Consider the following 19,839-nt stretch of genomic DNA (forward strand, 5'->3'; position numbering starts at 1 on the left):
TGCTGGGCTGCAAGAGATGACGACACTAGACAGGAACGGGCGGCAGGTGGCGGTGCGGGCGCAGAGGCGGGCTCGCTCGGCTTACCTGGACAGTATCTTGGAGACGCAGCCGTGGGAGACCCGCAGCTGGCGCGAGATGTCGCAGGGCCGCACGCCGTTGTGGGCCAGCTCGACGATGCGCTGGCGCACGACGTCGGGCAGCGGCCGGCCGTTCACGAAGACGCCGCCCAGCTGGTTCACCCCGCCGTGACCTGCCGACACACACGGCGCACAGTCAGTCCGGCTGTCGGCGGGTAGGCCGGCGAGTAACCAACACAAAATATACATAAATGACCTAGTAGATAGTGTCGCAAGTTCCGTGCGGCTTTTCGCGGATGATGCTGTAGTATACAGAGAAGTTGCAGCATTAGAAAATTGTAGCGAAATGCAGGAAGATCTGCAGCGGTTAGGCACTGGGTGCAGGGTGTGGCAACTGACCCTTAACATAGACAAATGTAATGTATTGCGAATACATAGAAAGAAGGATCCTTTATTGTATGATTATATGATAGCGGAACAAACACCGGTAGCAGTTACTTCTGTAAAATATCTGGGAGTATGCGTGCGGAACGATTTGAAGTGGAATGATCATATAAAATTAATTGTTGGTAAGGCGGGTGCCAGGTTGAGATTCATTGGGAGAGTGCTTAGAAAATGTAGTCCATCAACAAAGGAGGTGGCTTACAAAACACTCGTTCGACCTATACTTGAGTATTGCTCATCAGTGTGGGATCCGTACCAGATCGGGTTGACGGAGGAGATAGAGAAGTTCCAAAGAAGAGCGGCGCGTTTCGTCACAGGGTTATTTGGTAACCGTGATAGCGTTACGGAGATGTTAAGCAAACTCAAGTGGCAGACTATGAAAGAGAGGCGCTCTGCATCGCGGTGCAGCTTGCTCGCCAGGTTTCGAGAGGGTGCGTTTCTGGATGAGGTATCGAATATACAGTATTGCTTCCCCCTACTTATACCTCCCGAGGAGATCACGAATGTAAAATTAGAGAGATTAGAGCGCGCACGGAGGCTTTCAGACAGTCGTTCTTCCCGCGAACCATACGCGAGTGGAACAGGAAAGGGAGGTAATGACAGTGGCACGTAAAGTGCCCTCCGCCACACACCGTTGGGTGGCTTGCGGAGTATAAATGTAGATGTAGAACTGACACCGATAACACGCTTCTGTCCGAGGCGGACATCTCAGCGCTGTGTGACCGTCAGGCCAAACGAGTTCTCTGACTGGCTGAAACGAACTGTGTCCTGTCGACTGCGAGCTTATAGAGGTGTCATTCCATTTCTGAGTGCTCGGAAATTGAAACCAGCATAAATGTGCAGCCAAGTACAGGAAGTGTACGATGATACGGTAATGCACGACAGAGTAGTGAGGAAGTGAGCTGAAAAAAGTTCAACAGAGGATGAACAAATGTAGATGAAGAAACTCTAATTGGACATTCGCCACACATCACAGAAGGTTTAAAAAGTAACCGAAAAGCTACAAGGGGCCCTTTCACGAAGCTCAAAAGACTGTCTGGCCGGGAACCATTCTGGGAGTTATGCCGGGGTTAAGAATCTGTGAACAACTCCCTTAATGGACTGGCGACACCGAATTGTAATGCCCGTGGATACATACGAAAAATGCTCAAATAACGGAGAAGACTTCTGTACAGAAATAAAATAAAATTCAATATATGTTTTTCATTATAAAAATCCTTAGCCGGCCGAAGTGGCCGTGCGGTTAAAGGCGCTACAGTCTGGAACCGCAAGACCGCTACGGTCGCAGGTTCGAATCCTGCCTCGGGCGTGGATGTTTGTGATGTCCTTAGGTTACTTAGGTTTAACTAGTTCTAAGTTCTAGGGGACTAATGACCTCAGCAGTTGAGTCCCATAGTGCTCAGAGCCAAAAATCCTTATTCAATTTACTGAATCCAGACGGTCGTTACTTCCTCGTACTGAAGGAGCTAGCAGAAGAGGTGAATAAATTGGCACTGCTAAAGCAGCATAAGTTAGACAAGCTTCCAGTTTGTTTCATGTGGTGGGTGGGAAACTTCTGGTGTGTACAAACGACTCCGAGCAGTGAAGATATCGAATGAGGTGACAGGTGAAGACTGTAATTTGACGCGTGTCCACGACTATCACTTCTGAAAACTGTCTAGCAAAGAAAAACCATATGGTCAGCATCCATGAAAGAGGGTGCAGGAAAATATCTGTTAATACTCCAGGGAGCAAATCGATGTTAGACCCGCAAGCTCGAACGTGAGACAAGGAAGGCGCGGAAATCTGGAGCGGAGGTTTGCGCCTCCTGAAGAGTGTTATGCAAAACTTGGGGGAGGAGGGGGGGGGGGGGCAAGTGACAGCGCTACAGGCTCTCTCCTTTACTTAATTTAATTAAATTATGTTTCACGTAATATAATGGTTCGCTAACATAGAATGGAGCAGAATACATGCCTTATTACATAATTTATCAGTGCTGACCTTTTGTAAGTCGCCTGACTGGCCTTATTTCATTATTCTGAACAGTTTTTCTCCTGAGTCCAGAGAGTTTCGGTTTATCTTAATCTCAGCATGTGAGTTATTTATGATATTTTATGTGCAATTAACATAAACAAAACGACGAAAGAGAGTTTTTGCGCTCAGGGAGCAGAAGCAAATAGCCTCTGGAGCTACGAGAGCGCAGTGAAAGACGTGAGTTTCCCGTCCAAAGTCGCCTCTTGTCAGCCGCCACCCATGGTTCACCATCCGCACTTCCGGTCCACCCAGTACAGAATGTTTGGCACGGCATTCAACCCAACCAGAGTATTTATTTGCTAAAATCTGCCTAGAGACTTTTACAACTTTATGTTTACGCTACTCATTCGTTGCACAGGGTGACCAAAAAGTTCGTTAACACTTGAAAATGCATTAATTCACAGAATAAAGTAAGTAAAGGTAGAACTTGACACACATGCCTGGAATGTAAAACCAAAAACGGCGGCAAAAACCGACCCACAGACGGCACTGGACAGCAGCACGTCAGTGACGCCGCATGAGAATTTTGTACAGAATCAGCTGTAGTGAGAGGAGGAGTCTGTACTGGTAGCAGAGCTTTAGTTGAGAATGAAGGATCTGCTAAAGCATCTTTACGATCTCATCGCCATAAAAAGTGTTGTAACAAACTAGTGTCAATTAGCCGAAGCAGTATTTCCAAATCTTCTACGTCCGATGATATTTTATTGTCAGACATTCTCTTTGCCACATGAAGTAATTTTAATTAATGACAATGAAAACTAAATTTTAAGTATTGAACCTACGGTACTGGTTCCCCATGTATCATGGCATTAGTGCCCTCTACTGGCCTCAGTTGGTTGTACATATACTGTACGCTTCCAGACCATCACCGACACTTACTACGCACCTATATATGGTTTCCATTTGGAACAAATATGAACATGGCCGAAACTCGTAATTGTGAATTGTAGAATTTATGGATCAAGAGGAACCTATACAAATAAAGAACATATTTTTTGTTAAAAATCAACTGCTATGCTAATTATTATTTTCGTACCAGATGAAGCGCCATTTGTCGGCCATTTTGTTCAGTTTTTTTTTTTTTTTTTTTTTTTTTTTTTTTTTGTTTCAAAATAAATCCTATGTCATTTCACGCACGTATGTCAACTTTTACCTAACTCCATTATTCCGTTAAGTATTGAATTTTCAAATGTTAACAGACTATTGGGTCACCCTATATATACTCTGACAACCAACAATATGTTCCTTATAGCCAATATTATGTGTGGAACAAAATAGTCCGCTTTTGACAGTAAACGTAAATTCGCATGGCGTCACTGGCTATACGTCCCTCAAGAGGGATGTTCAGCTGGCTGTTCGCAAGTTCTTTCAATTGGACGCCACTTCGGCGACTCGCACGCCTTAACCAACCCCGGGGAAAAGGGACCTACAGTTTCACGTGGAACCCCCACCACCTGTCGTTCTTGGCACGACTTCACATCACTGAGAGGCGGAAGCCAGCGTAAAAGTGGACAGAAAAATTCCAGTGTCCGACCAGGATTCGAGCTCGCGATCTTACGCCCTCGAAGCTCGCGCCTTATCACTAGACCGCCAAGTCATCCAAGTATTAATACTCAAGACGCCCTGAAAATACAACAAAACAACTGAAATATTTTAATAACATGACATGTTTTTGCACTACGAGACAACACTCATATATTTTTGCGGAATGGCCAGTCCTCATTCAGTTTGTTTTTTTTCTCTCGTACAACCCAGTTTGTGTACAAACGCGCCATCTTCGCACACGACAGTGCTGTCACTCAGAAGCACTTTCCCCGTAAGTGACAGGTTAATTGAGGTCTCGATCAGCGTAAACACTATGTCGCTAGTCCTTATCAAATTCGCAACATTGTTTCCATTCTTAACAGGACACCATAACAGTAACCGTATTACGCTTCAACGGACAACCATGTAAACTTAAAAATGGTGTTCTCATATCTGAGATTTTACTTTGTTTCTACGGCAAGGAAGAATACGAAGGCGGAGATATAATAAAGAACGATAATTTTATAAAGTGAATAAGATAACCCTTGCGCGCACACTTGCGAAAGACGTCGACTTTCGCCAAAGTATAACAGAGCAGCGGCTTACCATACATTACACAGATTCTCAGACGAAGTGCCAGGAGAGTCCGAGGAACGAATCTGGAAGAGAATCAGTATCTTCGGGACACCAGATTACGAGCTGCTGCCAGCTGGAGGAGGCCCGGGGACGAGCAGTACTTGGTCTTGCGGGAAGAGAAACAGAGTCGTTTAGCAATAAGAGTTCTGAAGTCGTATGAATAAAAGTGGAACGCGTTGTTGGCCGTCATGGACATCCTCCACACGCTCCACCACTTGATGCTGTTCGATGTTTATAGAGATGGTCTAGCCTAGAGGAATACGCTCTCGTGCTGCGGTTACTGGAGCTGAGAGCAGCAATTACTGTCTGCAGGCCGGCTTAAGGCATTAAGGGCACGCGGATGAAGCTCTCCAGCTAACGACTAGGCTCGTTATGGCTCCAGCCAGAAGGGCCCGCGCATCTGCAATGTGAACTTTTTTTTAAACGATCTTCTGGAGAGGCAGCGGAAAAGTACAACAATTTTTATGTAGGTGTTGACCTGTGCTTGTAAAAAAATTTAAAGAACGCAGTACAGGCTGCTGCCTGAATAAATAGTTTTCACTGACCACCAGCTGCCATCACATAAATTATCATCGAGTCTTCAAAAATTCGAGGTAATGGACTAATCATAAGCTACGACGTGAATAATAAAATATAATCCCAGTGGTTGTTTTATTATCATTTTCTCTGATAGAGAATCACTTGATGCCGTAATCTAAACCTTCAAAATATGTCAGAATAAGCTTAACCGTTTGACATAAATACGTCGGCATGAACTTAACCGTTTGACATTTGTGGTCGACTTGTTTTGACCATTATAGCTACGTGTTGACACTCGTTCATCTTCCACTGTACAGAGAACAGTTTATCACTAAACTAGTGGAGCCATCTTTCTTCACAAGCTCGTATTTGGAAATAATGAAGAAGACGGCTCGATGTGTAAGATGTAAACACCAGCAGTGAGACGCGGTTTCCTCGGCAGGAGACGGGCCCACGCGCGCCTCGTCTGAGCTGGGAGGTCGCCCGGGCCTGCAGACGGCTGCCGCGTGGCAGGTGCCTCGGAGGAGAGCGAGCCTGCTCCAGAAACGGAATTAAAAATTGCGCCCGCCTCGAGCAGGCGGCCACCTCCAGCTCCGGCTCCGGCGGCGCGCATTTTTTGCATGCTAATCACCGCTGCTCTCAGAGAGCGCCGTCTCCATCTCGGGGGAAAAGAGCGGCCATTATGTGGTGCGGCGCTGCGCAGCGCGGCTCGGCTCGGCTGAAATATGCGCCGCGCCCCGTGTCTCGCCCGTGGCACTCTGCCGAGCGCTCGTCTCGAATACTATGGCTGTGAGGAGCCGTCGCTTTTGCACAGAGGGGTCGCCGCCTCCATACTGCGAAGATACAGGCAACATTTCAAGTATTCTGCGGCTTTGCATTTCCATCTGTGTTACCGTGCGAAACTAGTTTGCTGCCGCAACAACGGCGCCACGTCACTGGCCTCTGAAGAAAGGCTCTAGGATTTTAGAAACTAGCCCATTACGAGGTGCGTGATGAAATGCCCCTGTCACAGAGTCTCCCATTCGAATTTGCTGAATATCACTCAAACTCATTCTCTTTGACACGAATCACGCGTCATCTGAGCCTTTTCAATTTCCTTGATGATTCCTAAGTGATAATCATCTACAGATATACTACGCAGTGCAAGGGCGTCCATACCCAACGAGAAGGGGAGGGGGGGGGCGCCCCCTGCCCCCTAGCTCTCTGAGAAATGAAACAAAAAATAGTGTAATCAGGTCCTTTTCTTGCAAAAAAAAAATGATTTAAAAGACGGTATTACGCAGGTTTTTAATCGAGTCGGAACTGGAACATTTTTATGGCAACTTACAAGTCGCCACTCGTCTTCCAAAATCTTCAAAATTTTCCATACTCCCAGGTCTAGCTCTTTCTCTCCCCCCCCCCCCCCCCCTTCAAAATGGTTCAAATGGCTCTAAACATTATGGGACTTGACTGCTGAGGTCATCAGTCCCCTAGACTTAGAACTACTTAAACCTAACTAACCTAAGGACATCACACACATCCATGCCCGAGGCAGGATTCGAACCTGCGACCATAGCAGCAGTGCGGTGCCGGACTGAAGCGCCTAGAGCACTGTCACCCCCCCCCCCCCCAACCCACCCCTTCGACACATAGCTATCGCATGGACGTTCTTATCGCAGTGACGTGACTACTTCCTACCAATATTGGTGATTTTATGTGCTGTTCCATCAGCGCACTGATCGAAGGGAATAGTGATTCAAAATTTTGAAAAACACAGCCCTCAGTCGCGAACACAATTAATTTGTAACCTAGGTTTCGGTGTCATAAGGGACACCTTCTTCGGACAAAATTAAAACTAAATGTTATAGCATAACGTGCCAAAAAATACGAAAGCTGCGGTCATACCTGACAGCGTCAGATAGTCAGAATTAAAATAAAATGCAACAGAGGTGCAAGCCACTAGGGGCTGCCGTGTGTCCACTGCTGCAGTGTTCGCGACTGAGGGCTGTGTTTTTCAAAATTTTGTAATTCTATCTTTCTTTCGAACATACCCCATTCAGTTCCCTAAACATGTCTCTTACACTTGTGTGCGGTATTTTGCAGAGAACTTTCACTGTGAGACCGTCCCTGAATAAAATTATGGGTTTCTTCTTTGTAAGAATCACCTTTTATTTCCGTATGGACTACACCATTAATTATGATCCTAGTGGCACGTCTCTGAGTTCGTTCGTTGTCCGTGACTGTCTGGTAAGGTCTCAAGGATGCTGCTATAATCGGTCACGATACGCTCTTTTGTGCCATTTCTTTACGTCTGCAATGCACTTTCGAAGAACTCTTCCAATAAATCTAAAACATTTTACGTTATCGATCCATTTCATGTAATTCATTAGTGTTGCCCCTAAACGTTTATACGATGTGACGTGCTCCAAATGTTCGCCAGAATTGTTATAATTGAGTACCACCGGGTTCCTTTTCCTTGCGTTTATCCGCATTAAAGTAGAGCTGCCATTCATAACACCAAGTGAAAAACAACATTACTGAACAACACTTTCAATCTACATAAGAACAGAGGGTTTCCAGAAACTTTCAAAATCAGCACAGATGGCATTTCCCTCCTCCACTGCAATATTAAGTTATTTTCTTCATCTCATGTTGTTGCGAAAGGTCATACGGTCGTGTCCGATATATGATGCCACGGTTAGAGGAAATCTTGCTCCAGTATATCGCGCCTTGCACATCAGAAAATAAGGAATCATTTAAATGTTGGCGACATTTACAGATTCCCTTCACTAAACGTGTTGTAACGTATAAGAAACTCAGCCAATCCAAAACGACTGAAAGACACTGTCTACTTTCTTTTACTCTTTTTCTCCAAGTCCCGAGAAACTCCAGCATTGTCTTCAGAGAAGCGCGACCACCAGGTCGCTTTCCTCCGTTAACAAGATTTACAACTTTCCTGATTTTCTTAAAGGGGTGAATTCGTAAGCAGCTCCTGTGCAGTTTTATGATAGGTGTCGGGTGGGTCATTTAATTTCCCTGCTGTAAGCGGTAAATGGGTGCAATAGTGTATGATTGGAAACATGTTCGCAGTTAAGTAACTTTAGGAAAAAATAAAACAAACACAGCTTTAGCTACACATCCCAGGTCCTCCGTTCCTTTCTGTTTGTTAAGCTTCCACTCCTATGTTCATCGTCGTACAGTCGTATTTAATTACACCCAATTCGTGCGTAATACTAGCGCTGAGCCGTTGTTCAGCATATTTCTCTACATCGCCATCTTAACTGTATTTCTGGTTTGAGTTGTTGGGCATTTGACTACATCAACTTGACTGCATGAACATCTTCACCCATTTATTTGTTTCTTGTCGGAACACATATGTATACAAGAAACCTGAAAGTGCCACTCAGCTGGTCCTTTACATACGGCAGCTTTTGACGCCCCCTTCCTCAGACTCTCCCCCAGCGCTCAGAGATTAACTGCCCCCGGGAGCCCTGCTGCGCTTGCTGGTAGCTGTTAGATCGCACCCCGAGCGAAATAAACATCTGCGACAGATTCTGGCTGCTGAGGTCTGTAGCCTGGGCGCTTATCCTCTCCTCTGCGGGCTTAGGGCAGTGCTTTAACGGTGTAACAGCACAGCTACCATAAAACGACTGCACTCGGCGCGGTTAATGAATGGAGAAAAAATTCAGGGGGGCGCAGCACCGAGGGGTAGGCGAGGCCAGGGTAGGGCAGGGTAGGGAATGATAAAGTGATGATCATTTTCCGTCCGCTCGCGAGCGAGTGGCGGCGCAGGGGGCGGGCGACAAGAAAGGGCCAGCCAGCCCTCTGAAAGCGACCCGCCGTATGGTAATGTGGCTGCCTGCAGCCTGCAGCCGTAGCCGGGGGCTGGGACCGAGGGGCGCAACTCGCACTCCGTCACAATCCGCACTCACTGGGTATCCGACTTCGCGTACTGCGCCGCGTCATTTAATAACACTAAAAGCAACTATAAGCAAAAACACGTTTCGAGTATCTGTGGGCTGTCAAGTCTGGTGAAGGTCTCTCCTGTATATTGTCCTATTGAAGTAGGCACTCGACGACCGATATCACCATAGTGGTACAACACTGGACACTCCAAAGTCAAGATGCCGATGGAGAGATGGTCGCACGTAAGGCAGTTTTGTCGCCCTGAAGAGACCCACTGCAAAGACGGTCGAAACATCAGTTTTGTTTGACAGTTGTTTTTGGTGTTCTGAAAGGATTCTAATGTGAAAGCAGGTCTGCAAATCAGTTATAAATTAATACATAAACAACGCAACGAAAAGAAAATAGTGCAGGTTGATGAGTTTTTATATTTAGAACGACAGGGTGTATGGCGAACGAATTGAGCTGAGTGGCCGGCCGGAGTGGCCGAGCGGTTCTAGGAGCTACAGTCTGGAACCGCGCGACCGCTACGGTCGCAGGTTCGAATCCTGCCTCGGGCATGGATGTGTGTGACGTCCTTAGGTTAGTTAGGTCTAAGTAGATCTAAGTTCTAGGAGACATGATCTCAGAAATTAGGTCTCATAGTGCTCAGAGCCATTTGAACCCCCCCTCCCCCTTTTTTTTGAGCTTAGTGCTCCTGGTAAACGAAATATAGTTTTCTAAAGTAAGCTTGTGATGACCCTCAAAAGGAAAGCTTCTAATAAGTGAGTAAAACAACTATTGTCTTATGACAATAGTTGTCTTATGACAATGAGACACGGACTTTTAATGCGATAATCATTTAAAAACTGAGGGCTGCTGAAAGAGCTGCCAGAAGAGACAGGAAGAAAGACAAATGCATTAGCTGGCAGACTGCAGGCGGCCGGCCGAAGTGGCCGTGCGGTTAAAGGCGCTGCAGTCTGGAACCGCAAGACCGCTGCGGTCGCAGGTTCGAATCCTGCCTCGGGCATGGATGTTTGTGATGTCCTTAGGTTAGTTAGGTTTAACTAGTTCTAAGTTCTAGGGGACTAATGACCTCAGCAGTTGAGTCCCATAGTGCTCAGAGCCATTTGAACCATTAAAAAAAAAAAAAAAAAAAAAAAAAAAAAAACTGCAGGCGGAGACTCAACTGTGGCAGTAGTGAAAGTAAATGGAAGTGAGCGTGCGAATAGATGGATTCCAAGAGAAGGCATCCGAGACGACGATGTAACAGATGATATGAAGAAGACCCCAGAAAAAAAATGAAATAATGGTGCGGCTTTGTTGGCCGAAAGACTCCGTCTGGTGTTGTTCGAACACCAGATGCAAGTCTCACTTCGTCGAGTTGCGCGTCGGAAGAAGATGAGGCGAACGCTTACAGCCAGTCCCCAGTGGAGAAAATCCCCAATCGGACCGAGAATCGAGCCCAGGTTCCCTGTCTAGAGGCAGCTGCACTAACCTACTAGACCAAAAGCTAGAAAACAGGTGTAAGATGCAGCAGAAAAGCTTAGGGAGGCGTTCAGCAAGCGTGGAAGTGGAAGTGTAGCGGACCAGCGGGGGTGTTTCCGACGTCACGAGTGTTGCTCTGCTGTGGCGCTCCCCCGCGCGCGGCCGGCTCTGACCTTTACGTAGTGAGCCGTGTCGAGGAGCGGCGTTGCCACCTCCGTCGCGAGCGCTCCACTCTAGACGACGCGGACAGTCCATCGGCTCACTGACGGTACAGTCCGCAGTCCGCAGCCGCCGCCCGCTCCGTGCCGGCGAGCGCACAGGGCCTGCGTTTCCTGGCCGGCTTTTGCGGCGCGGTAGCCGGCAGGTGTTTTTGCGGCGGTCGTGGCCGACCGCAAGAAGAAGAAGAAGAGGAGGAGGAGGCGGAGGGGGAGGAGCAGGCGGGGGCGGCATTCCTGCGGCGGCAGTCAATGGCGCTCCATTCACACGGAGGATCGATTCGCTCGCGCGGCGGCCGTGGGAGTAGAGAACCGGCGCGGAGTCTGCCGGGCCGGCTGCCGCAGGAGGGCAGGCCGCTGTGTCAACTGCACGCGCCGCACATTATGCAAGAGGAGACCGGCGCTGCGGCTGCGGCTGCGGTGTCCCAGACACGCCGCACCACACGGCACCAGCTGATCCCTGCCGTCGCGTCCCGCCAAGGCCGCAGTGTGCACGGGTTCCACTGTCCTTGGGTTGCACGTCAATATACAATAGCATCAGTGAGGGTTACGTGCACAGATGAGTGTGAGAAACTGGTCGAATGTACCTGTGTCTGAAACGCATCCGTAGGAACTGTTGAGAAAGGAAACGCGTTCGACTGCTCAATGTGGTGCAAGATGATCGAAATCCTTAGAACATCTATAGGCTATAGGGAAGAATGGAAGACCGAGAGACAAGCGCTCGGATTAAAAGGGCGTAAGGCGGGGATACACCCTGTCTCCTTTGTCGGTCAACAGGTAGACAGAAAATATGACATAAAAGGGGGGTTCCGGAATCGTTTTGAAACTCCGGGTGAAAGGATATCACAGAGCAAGGCTGTAGCCGTTGTGAGCGATGTATTCTGTTTAAAGACAGGGGCAAAAATTGAAACTCCATAAAAACTATGGCGCCCTTCCTCGTTAGTTAGAACCACTGGGCTGCGCATTCACTTTAAATCTCTCGTACCGAGTTGAGAGAGAAATAACACACACACACACACACACACACACACACACACACACACACACACACACACACACATCTAAGACAACATTGTTATTCCTTTTTGTGTGCAAAATGGAAATTCATATTTCACTTTTTTTCTTGCAGAGAATTCCGGTCACACTGTAGTGTTGAACTTTCAGTTACACGTTGCGTTCACTGCGGCATTGGCCGTTTCGTTCAACTGTATAGTAGATTCAAAGCCGCACTGAACTTGGGAATAAAAACGTACCCGTTACGCTGCTCAAAAAGAGTTTGTTGCATAGCTGACATGTGTCAATAAGTATGATATTCCAAGGTATGTGCAGAAGGATACATCACACAGACTGAAAGATGTACGCAGGCATAGTAGACGGATAGCTGTAACCGTTACGCAGCGATTAATTCGGAATCACCAGGGTAACATACCACGAACACAACTATGCAACCCAGATTCGAACGTGTAGCCTGTAACAATTCTCCTGTTTGGATTGCTTCTTCAAGACGCATAGATTCGTTATCGCACAGTTTATCTACTTTCATTTTTTTTTTTATTTTTTTTTTTTTTTTTTGTAATTCTTATCTAGAATCTGATTTAAAATTTTGATCAGGATGACAGTAGGTCTTCTTCAAAAATACTTGATCTTTGAAATTTGTTATGAGGTTCTCATATTACAATGAACTACATGTCAAGTTATGAAAACTGGACCCAGAATGCAGGACGTATGGGCCTCTTACGTTAAGGTTTGATAGTTGTGAATTGTAAATATGACGCCACTGTCGCAGCACGAGCCCAAATACATGCTGTGTTTACTTTTTTTGTGTAAATTGAAGTTGGAGGGGGGAGAACGGAAAGGAAAGAGAGGTCAGATGCGTCGGGACTTCAGCGGAATCAGCAGCGACGCGTGAAAATGTGTGCCGGACCGTGATTGGAACCCGGGATCTCCTGTTTCACAGTGTTTATCGGAAATGCGCGGACCGCCTCGTTGAAGGTGGCGGATTCATTGCCCATCGAGCTGAATCAGTTATATGAATGAGTAGTACCTGCTCTCTCAGGAATGAATCCGCCTCTCAAACATTCACATCATTTACTTTTTTTCCTTTTTTCTACACTATCAGTCCTTCCACTGGTTCAACAGTTTCCATCTTTTCCTATTACGCATCAGTTTTCTTTCCCTATAAGTGCTTCTGACTGCACCCGAAAACTGTAGCAAGTGTGAAATTGGCCGCCAATCGCCGAAATGTTCGCAACTATATTACAAAGCAGATGCGGAGCTCTGATTTACTGCATCTAGTACCCCTTTCGTTCGTAGCATATGTTCGTTTCATTTTTAGCATTTCCGATTAGTATATTAGCGCTGCCGCGCAAACCACAGCGGCGCCTTGGGCAGACACGCCGCCCAGCAGTGCTCTCCCCGCGGCTGCGGCTCGCGGCTCCCCCGGCAGAAGGCAGCTGCCGACACAGGGCCGGGCTCGCGCCGCATAGTTGGGCAGTCGGAAATAAGCGAGCGCGGCGGCGGCGGCGGCGGCGGCGACATGAAAGCGCGCGCTGCACAGTGGCCCTCTGTGGCGCGCCGTCATTAAGCGCGTCGCGGCGCGTCGCGAGGCGTGTGGTCCGGCGCGCGCCATTGCGCCGCTTCATGGGCTGCGACGCGACGCCCCTCATTACGGCGCCACGCCCACGCAGCAGGTGCGTGCCTCCCCGAGGTCGCTTTGTTGTGCGCCGCGCGGCCTGCGGGCGTCGGTATCCGACGCTGGCAAGCGGCAGGAAGAAACGGGCAGTCGGAAGGCTGCACGCCAAAAAAGAAAAGGGAAAATTCCACGGCGGGTAAAATGTGCTCCATTGTGCTCGTCTCTGTGCTCCTGAATTTCTCCGCAGCAAGTTGAGATCCGCGCAGGTCGCCACATTTGTTACTGCTCCGCATGCGAGAATGAGTGAATAGCGAGTTCCTGTTCTGTTCTATACTGCCCGTGGCCAGAAATGCTATATTACATTAAGAAAAGGACTAGGCGACGATGTCTGAACAAAACGAAAGTCCAAGTTGTATTTCATTATTATCAACAGACTACTGGCTACTGACAGGAATCAGGAGTTTAGAAACTGTCACCAGCATTCGAATGCCCAATTCCTGTAGCTAACGTCGAACTGTGAAGGTTCGAGGCGATGGCTGAATTCTGCTCTCATTTGATAGGTAATACCTCTACAACAGTCACCCCAATGTTGAATGATCACTTACTTGAAACCGATTCTCGTCCCTGTATTGACAAAGTGTTGACGCGAGCAAAGTACACACACCAAAAAACCTTTCGCATCACCTCGGTGTCGAGAGTTCCGGAACTTGTACAGAAAATTCGAATATAGATCAACATAAACATCATTTCAGCCCTTTTTATTGCTCATGAAAACCACACATTGCATGTTGTACCACCATACAACGAACGTTCAGATGTGGTGGTCCAGATTGCTGTACATTCCGGTACCCCTAATACCCAGTAGCACGTCCTCTTGCATTGATGCATGCCCGTATCCGTCGTGGCATACTCTTCACAAGTTCATCAAGGCACTCTTGGTCCAGATTTCCCACTAAAAATGGTTCAAATAGCTCTGAGCACTATGCGACTGAACTTCTGAGGTCATCAGTCGCCTAGAACTTAGAACTAATTAAACCTAACTAACCTAAGGACATCACACACATCCATGCCCGAGGCAGGATTCGAACCTGCGACGCAGCGGTCACGTGGTTCCAGACTGAAGCGCCTTTAACCGCACGGCCACACCGGCCGGCAGATTTCCCACTCCTCAACGGAGATTCGGCATAGATCCCTCAGACTGGTTGGCCGTTTTCAATCTATCCCAGGCGTGTTCGATAGGTTTCATGTCTGGAGAGGATGCTGGCCACTCTTCTCGGGCGATGCCGTTATCCTGGAGGAAGTTATTCACAAGATGTGTACGATGGGGGCGCGAACTGTCGTCCATGAAGACGAATGCCTCGCCAATATGCTACCTATATGGTTACACTATCGATCGGAGGAGGGCATTTACGTATCGTACAGCCGATACGGCACCTTCCATGACCACCAGCGGCGTACGTCGGCCACCCAAAACAGCAGGAAACCCCCACCTTGCTGCACCCGCTGGACAGTGTGTCTACGGCGTTCAGCCTGACCGGGTTGCCTCCAAACACGTCTCCGACGACTGTGTGGTTGAAAGCATATGCGACACTCATCGGTGAAGAGAACGTGATGCCAATCCTGAGCCGTCCATTCGGCATGTTCTTGGGCGCATCTGTAACGCGCTGCATGGTGTCGTGGACCTCGCCATGGGCGTCGGGAGTGAAGCTGCGCATCACGCAGCCTATTGCGCACAGTTTGAGTCGTAACACGACGTCCTGTGCCTGCACGAAAAGCATTACCCAACATGATGTCGCTGCTGTCAGGCTTCCTCCGAGCCACAATATGTAGCTAGCGGTCATCCACTGCAGTAGTAGCCCTTGGGCGACCTGAGCGAGGAATGTCATCGGCAGTTCATGTCTCTCTGTATCTCCTCCATGTCCCAACAACATCGCTTTGGTTCACTTCGAGACTCCTGGACACTTCCCTTGTTGAGAGCCCTTCCTGGCACAAAGTAACAATGCCGACGCGATCGAACTGCGGTACTGACGGTCTAGGCATGGCTGAACCACGGACAACACGAGCCGTGTACCTCCTTCCTGATGCAATGACTGGAACTGGTCGGCTGTCGGACCCCCTCCGTCTAATAGGCGCTGCTCATGCATGGTTGTTTACATCTCTGGGCGGGTTTAGTGACATCTCTGAGCAGTCAAAAGGACTGTGTCTGTGATACAATATCCACAGTCAACGTGTATCTTCAGGAGTTCTGGGAACTGGGGTGATGCAAAACTTTTTTGATGTGGGTATTTGCTTGCCTTAAAAATACTAATTTCGTTGTAAGACACTTTACCAATGTTTGAGATTACTGGCCCTCGTGTTTCACTTCAGTATTATGAAGTACACGGAAGATTACGTAACGCATCGTCCAAATCTTCCTGTTCGCCGCTGTAACAAACGACGGAATCAGCGCACCACTTGAGAGCTCTGCGTTCCACATCACGAGCTACTTCTCTGAGGAACTCGTTTTGTCAGGATACACTCCCTAGTGGACATTTGCGAGAGAGTGTTTCAGCAGTCGCCGCCCGGTAGCACTCGGCAGTCAGAGACGCGCCAGCAGCTGAAGCAGTGGCTGTGTGGCGGGCAAAAACGCCGGCCACCGCCGCCGCCGCCGTCCTGCAATATGGGGCCGGGGCCGGCGCTGGCGGCCAGTAATGAACGCGTCACGGGCCGTGCGTCATGCCGCGATTTGTGGGTGGGCGGGGCGGCGAGGCCGGCGCGACGCAAAAACGCGCCGTGGGAGGGGCCGACGCCGACGCCGCCGCGGCGCGGCGCGCCGCGACGCTTCACAAATGTCACGGCGCTGCCCTTTGTCAGGCTCACACTCTCTGTGCCGCTCGCGTCTTCTGTGGACCAAGTAACCTCGGTAGCACGATGCACTCCAATAAGCGAACAGCTCGGTTCGGTCATGTCGGTTTTCGTTTTCCGTCTTTCGCCTCCAGCTATTACCAGTATAAATGCTCCTAAGCATCGGTCTCTCGACCTAAGTACAGTAATATTTGAAATTTAAATGAAATTGCACAATTTTAGAAGATACTTTGGTTATAATAACACAGTGGTCAAAATAAACGTTGCATATTGTCGAAGCATTAATACTGAACGTAGCGATTCGAAAACACGTTATGATGTCAATACAATGGTAATTCTAGCCGAAACAGTCCATATCCCTGCCGTGAGGGAGCAGTAAGTGCAGTCTATGCAATGCGTCACCTGCAAACATTGCAGTACTTGTGCCATGTGTCATTAAGAGAGTTCTGTTCCTTCACGATGGCGCAGCAATAACTTGCGATCAGGAGCTACGTATAGTTAGTCTATGGGTGCAGGGAATGAGACAGGTGCATGTCGCAGCGAATGTTGGTGTGAGTTGGAGTGATCTCTCTAGAAACGGATATAATTTTCTAGCGATAGGATGAGTTCATGATCATCTCATCTCAGAAGCGGCGCGGGAGAAGAACAACAGGTGTGCTGGACCGACATTCGCGTATAACTGCAAGCAGAAATCCTTTAGAAAGTGCTACATATCTGCGGCAGCAGCTCCAGGAGTGCAGGCGTCAACACAAACGATACGAAATGGGCTTCATCAACAGGGATTATTGCCAGAAGACTTCTCAAAAGGCTCCTCCTCTGAATCGGGTTTGAAGAGGGGCTCTTGTCACATGAACAAGAAACGCACATGAACAAGGAACCACTCTTTCTGGACTAGGCAGCGGTGAGACAATGCGATCTTTTCTGATGAAACCCCGACAACACTCGTATGCGTGTGTGGAGTCAACGAGGACAAAGTTTAAACTTTAATTGTACCGCAGGCCGCCACCCTTATCAAGATGATTACGTCATGTTTTGGTGTGGAGTCGTGTACGCCCATAGGACACGCCTCGTACCACTAGATATGGGGGGGGGGGGGGGGGGTTGACTGTTGTTCTGTTGTCCTGATCATCATCGAAGCGTCTGTTGGCAAAGTAGATCAAATAAAAAAAAATGCACTAGGAGGCTGGAAAACCTCCGGACGGGGTCACCCGATCAATAACACCATACGATCGTTCCGTCTGTGCCACACACTCTGATCACAGCCACAGTCACGTTGTACCGAATGAGATACTGATGGTGCCGTTTGTAGGTCTATCTCTTAAAAAAGTAATAATAATAAACGAGCTGTCTTTTTAAACACAAGTGAGGCAAATTTGTCACTATGTCTCACGTAAGCTTTTTGTGTTTCATTTACATTTATTTCATTACGCGGAATCTTTATTTGGATTCTCATTCGTTGCATTTTAGTTCTTTGAAGTTATCTAATTGTATCTCCATGGATAGGATACTGAACTCAGGTAATGTTTAACTAAACCATATCCAACTGAGTGAGTGCTCTGAGGTTGATGATAGTGCTATCGAGGGAAACTAAACCCCAAAAGTGGGCCACTGAAGGTAGTAGTAGCGGCCCCTAATGTTCGCCGTTGATGAACATCGCAACATCGGTAACGCAGTGCAAGTACTTCTGGTATGTAAACTACCAAGCGACTCTCATCTGTTAGGAGTAATCTGGCCTTGGTCATCGAATTGACTATGTGATAAAGGACATAATAGGGGACAAAACTGATTTTGTTCTATCAGATACAGTCATAAAAAAAAATAAGGGAGAGAAACAAAAAAGTTACTCCGTGATAAATGAAAATTTTACTTGAATGAGAATTTGGGACGCTAACACTACTAAGCTTTATACACAATGTATTCAAATATTTGCAAGTTAGTTACTCCCTGGGGTCGACCAAGGTACATCACATGAGCTGAAGTACACTGAAAAGTGATGTAGTGAACATAATTGGCGACCGGACAACAATACTTTATCGCCTCCCCACGCCCCCTCAACAATAGGCGCCTTATTGCCCTCCCTCCTATCCCTCCTTCTCCTCCACGGCTCCAGGTGTACGACACTACATTTCATTGTCGCCCCATCCCCCAAACCTCAGAAACACAAATATATAATTTTCTCTAATGACAACATATTTTACGAAAAATCCTGTTTGTCTTGGAGATTATTTGGCGCCCCTCTACAAGCGGCGCCCGGGGTATCATAGATCCCCTTGCCCCCTCCCCCTATCCTCGGTACGCCACTGACGCTGTCTGAAATGGATGCACTTAGTGGCCACAATACAAACACGTAGATTTACAAAGTGTCGTGGAGGAAGGTACGGGGAATCAAACGAGAAGTAGTTTTGTACTCTATAGATGCCTTTCCTTTCGTAGAATTTCTCGTTTCATTCTGCATCAACACATACTCGGACGTCACTGTACAGTGCACATTAGAGAGTGCTTTGCGCCACTGGTAGTTATTCCCTTTGCTGTTGTATTTGCGAAGAAAATGAGGGAAAAATAATCGCCCTTATGCCTCTTTATGAGCCCTAATATCATTTTATTTGTCAAATGGTTCAAATGGCTCTGAGCACGATGGGACTTAACATCTGAGGTCATCAGTCCCCTAGAGCTTAGAACTACTTAAATCTAACTAACCTAAGGACATCACACACATCCATGCCCGAGGCAGGATTCGAACCTGCGATCGTAGCGGGCACGCGGTTCCTGACTGTAGCGCCTAGAACCGCTCGGCCACTACGGCCGGCTTTTATTTGTCATTACGGTGCTTATGCGAAACAATCGTTCGAAACAGTAGAAATGTTCCCCAGTCACACACAGTGCAAACTTCTTCAGTAGCGTTTCGCGGAAAGATCGTCGTCGTCCCTCCAAGGATTCCCATGTTAGTTCTGGGAGTATTTTCGTTGCTCTCTCGCACCGATCCAAAAGACCATGATCAAAGCTAGCAGAAAGCTTATGAACTGCATGGATGTCTTCCTTTAATGCCACCAGTCTGGAATTCAAAACAATCCAACAGTACTGCCCGTGCAGTGTCCAAAACACTGCGTTGACGATCAACAGCCGCATTCAATTAACGATGAACTCGCAAACTAATATTTTGGTGCCACATTCGATGTAGAATAATATTAAAAAAAAAAAAAATGAAAATCTGTGCCGGACCGGCCCTTGAACCCGTATTTTCTGCTGGTCGCTGGCGGTTACCTGAACTTCGGCTAGGTGAGCACGCATCTTCCAAATTGTCATTTGTTCCAACATATTCTACAGCTGATGCGGAAACGTGATCGCAGTTTGCGAGTTCACTGTTAATTCCAACAGTACTTGTACTGGAACTGATCGAACAAGCGTTCTATACACGTTGTCCCTTATAGGGGCGCCATGCTGTAAGTAGGCTGTTTAGGTTTATATGTTGGTAACGTCACGTAGCGCTCTGTTTCAAAATCACTGGCTGTGCTGTGTGCCGTCTGTGGCTGGTTGGCATTGTTGGAATATTTGCTATTGTTGTGTTGGGCAGTTCGATGTGAACAG

At 47.8% G+C, this 19,839-nt stretch overlaps 1 protein-coding gene across 4 annotated transcripts in view; it reads right to left on the reverse strand.

The window, feature by feature from the left end:
• The window catches only part of LOC126419484 (paired box protein Pax-5-like), a 264,283-nt gene that overhangs the window by 165,204 nt on the left and 79,240 nt on the right, over positions 1 to 19,839 (reverse strand). For all 4 annotated transcript variants that reach the window (XM_050086684.1, XM_050086676.1, XM_050086691.1 and 1 more), the window contains exon 2: positions 86 to 251. In XM_050086684.1, the coding sequence (XP_049942641.1) occupies positions 86 to 251 (166 nt within the window). The remainder of the gene's footprint in view (positions 1 to 85; positions 252 to 19,839) is intronic.

This window comes from Schistocerca serialis, chromosome 1, assembly GCF_023864345.2.
Source record: "Schistocerca serialis cubense isolate TAMUIC-IGC-003099 chromosome 1, iqSchSeri2.2, whole genome shotgun sequence".
In the NCBI taxonomy this organism is placed as follows: Eukaryota; Metazoa; Arthropoda; class Insecta; order Orthoptera; family Acrididae; genus Schistocerca; species Schistocerca serialis.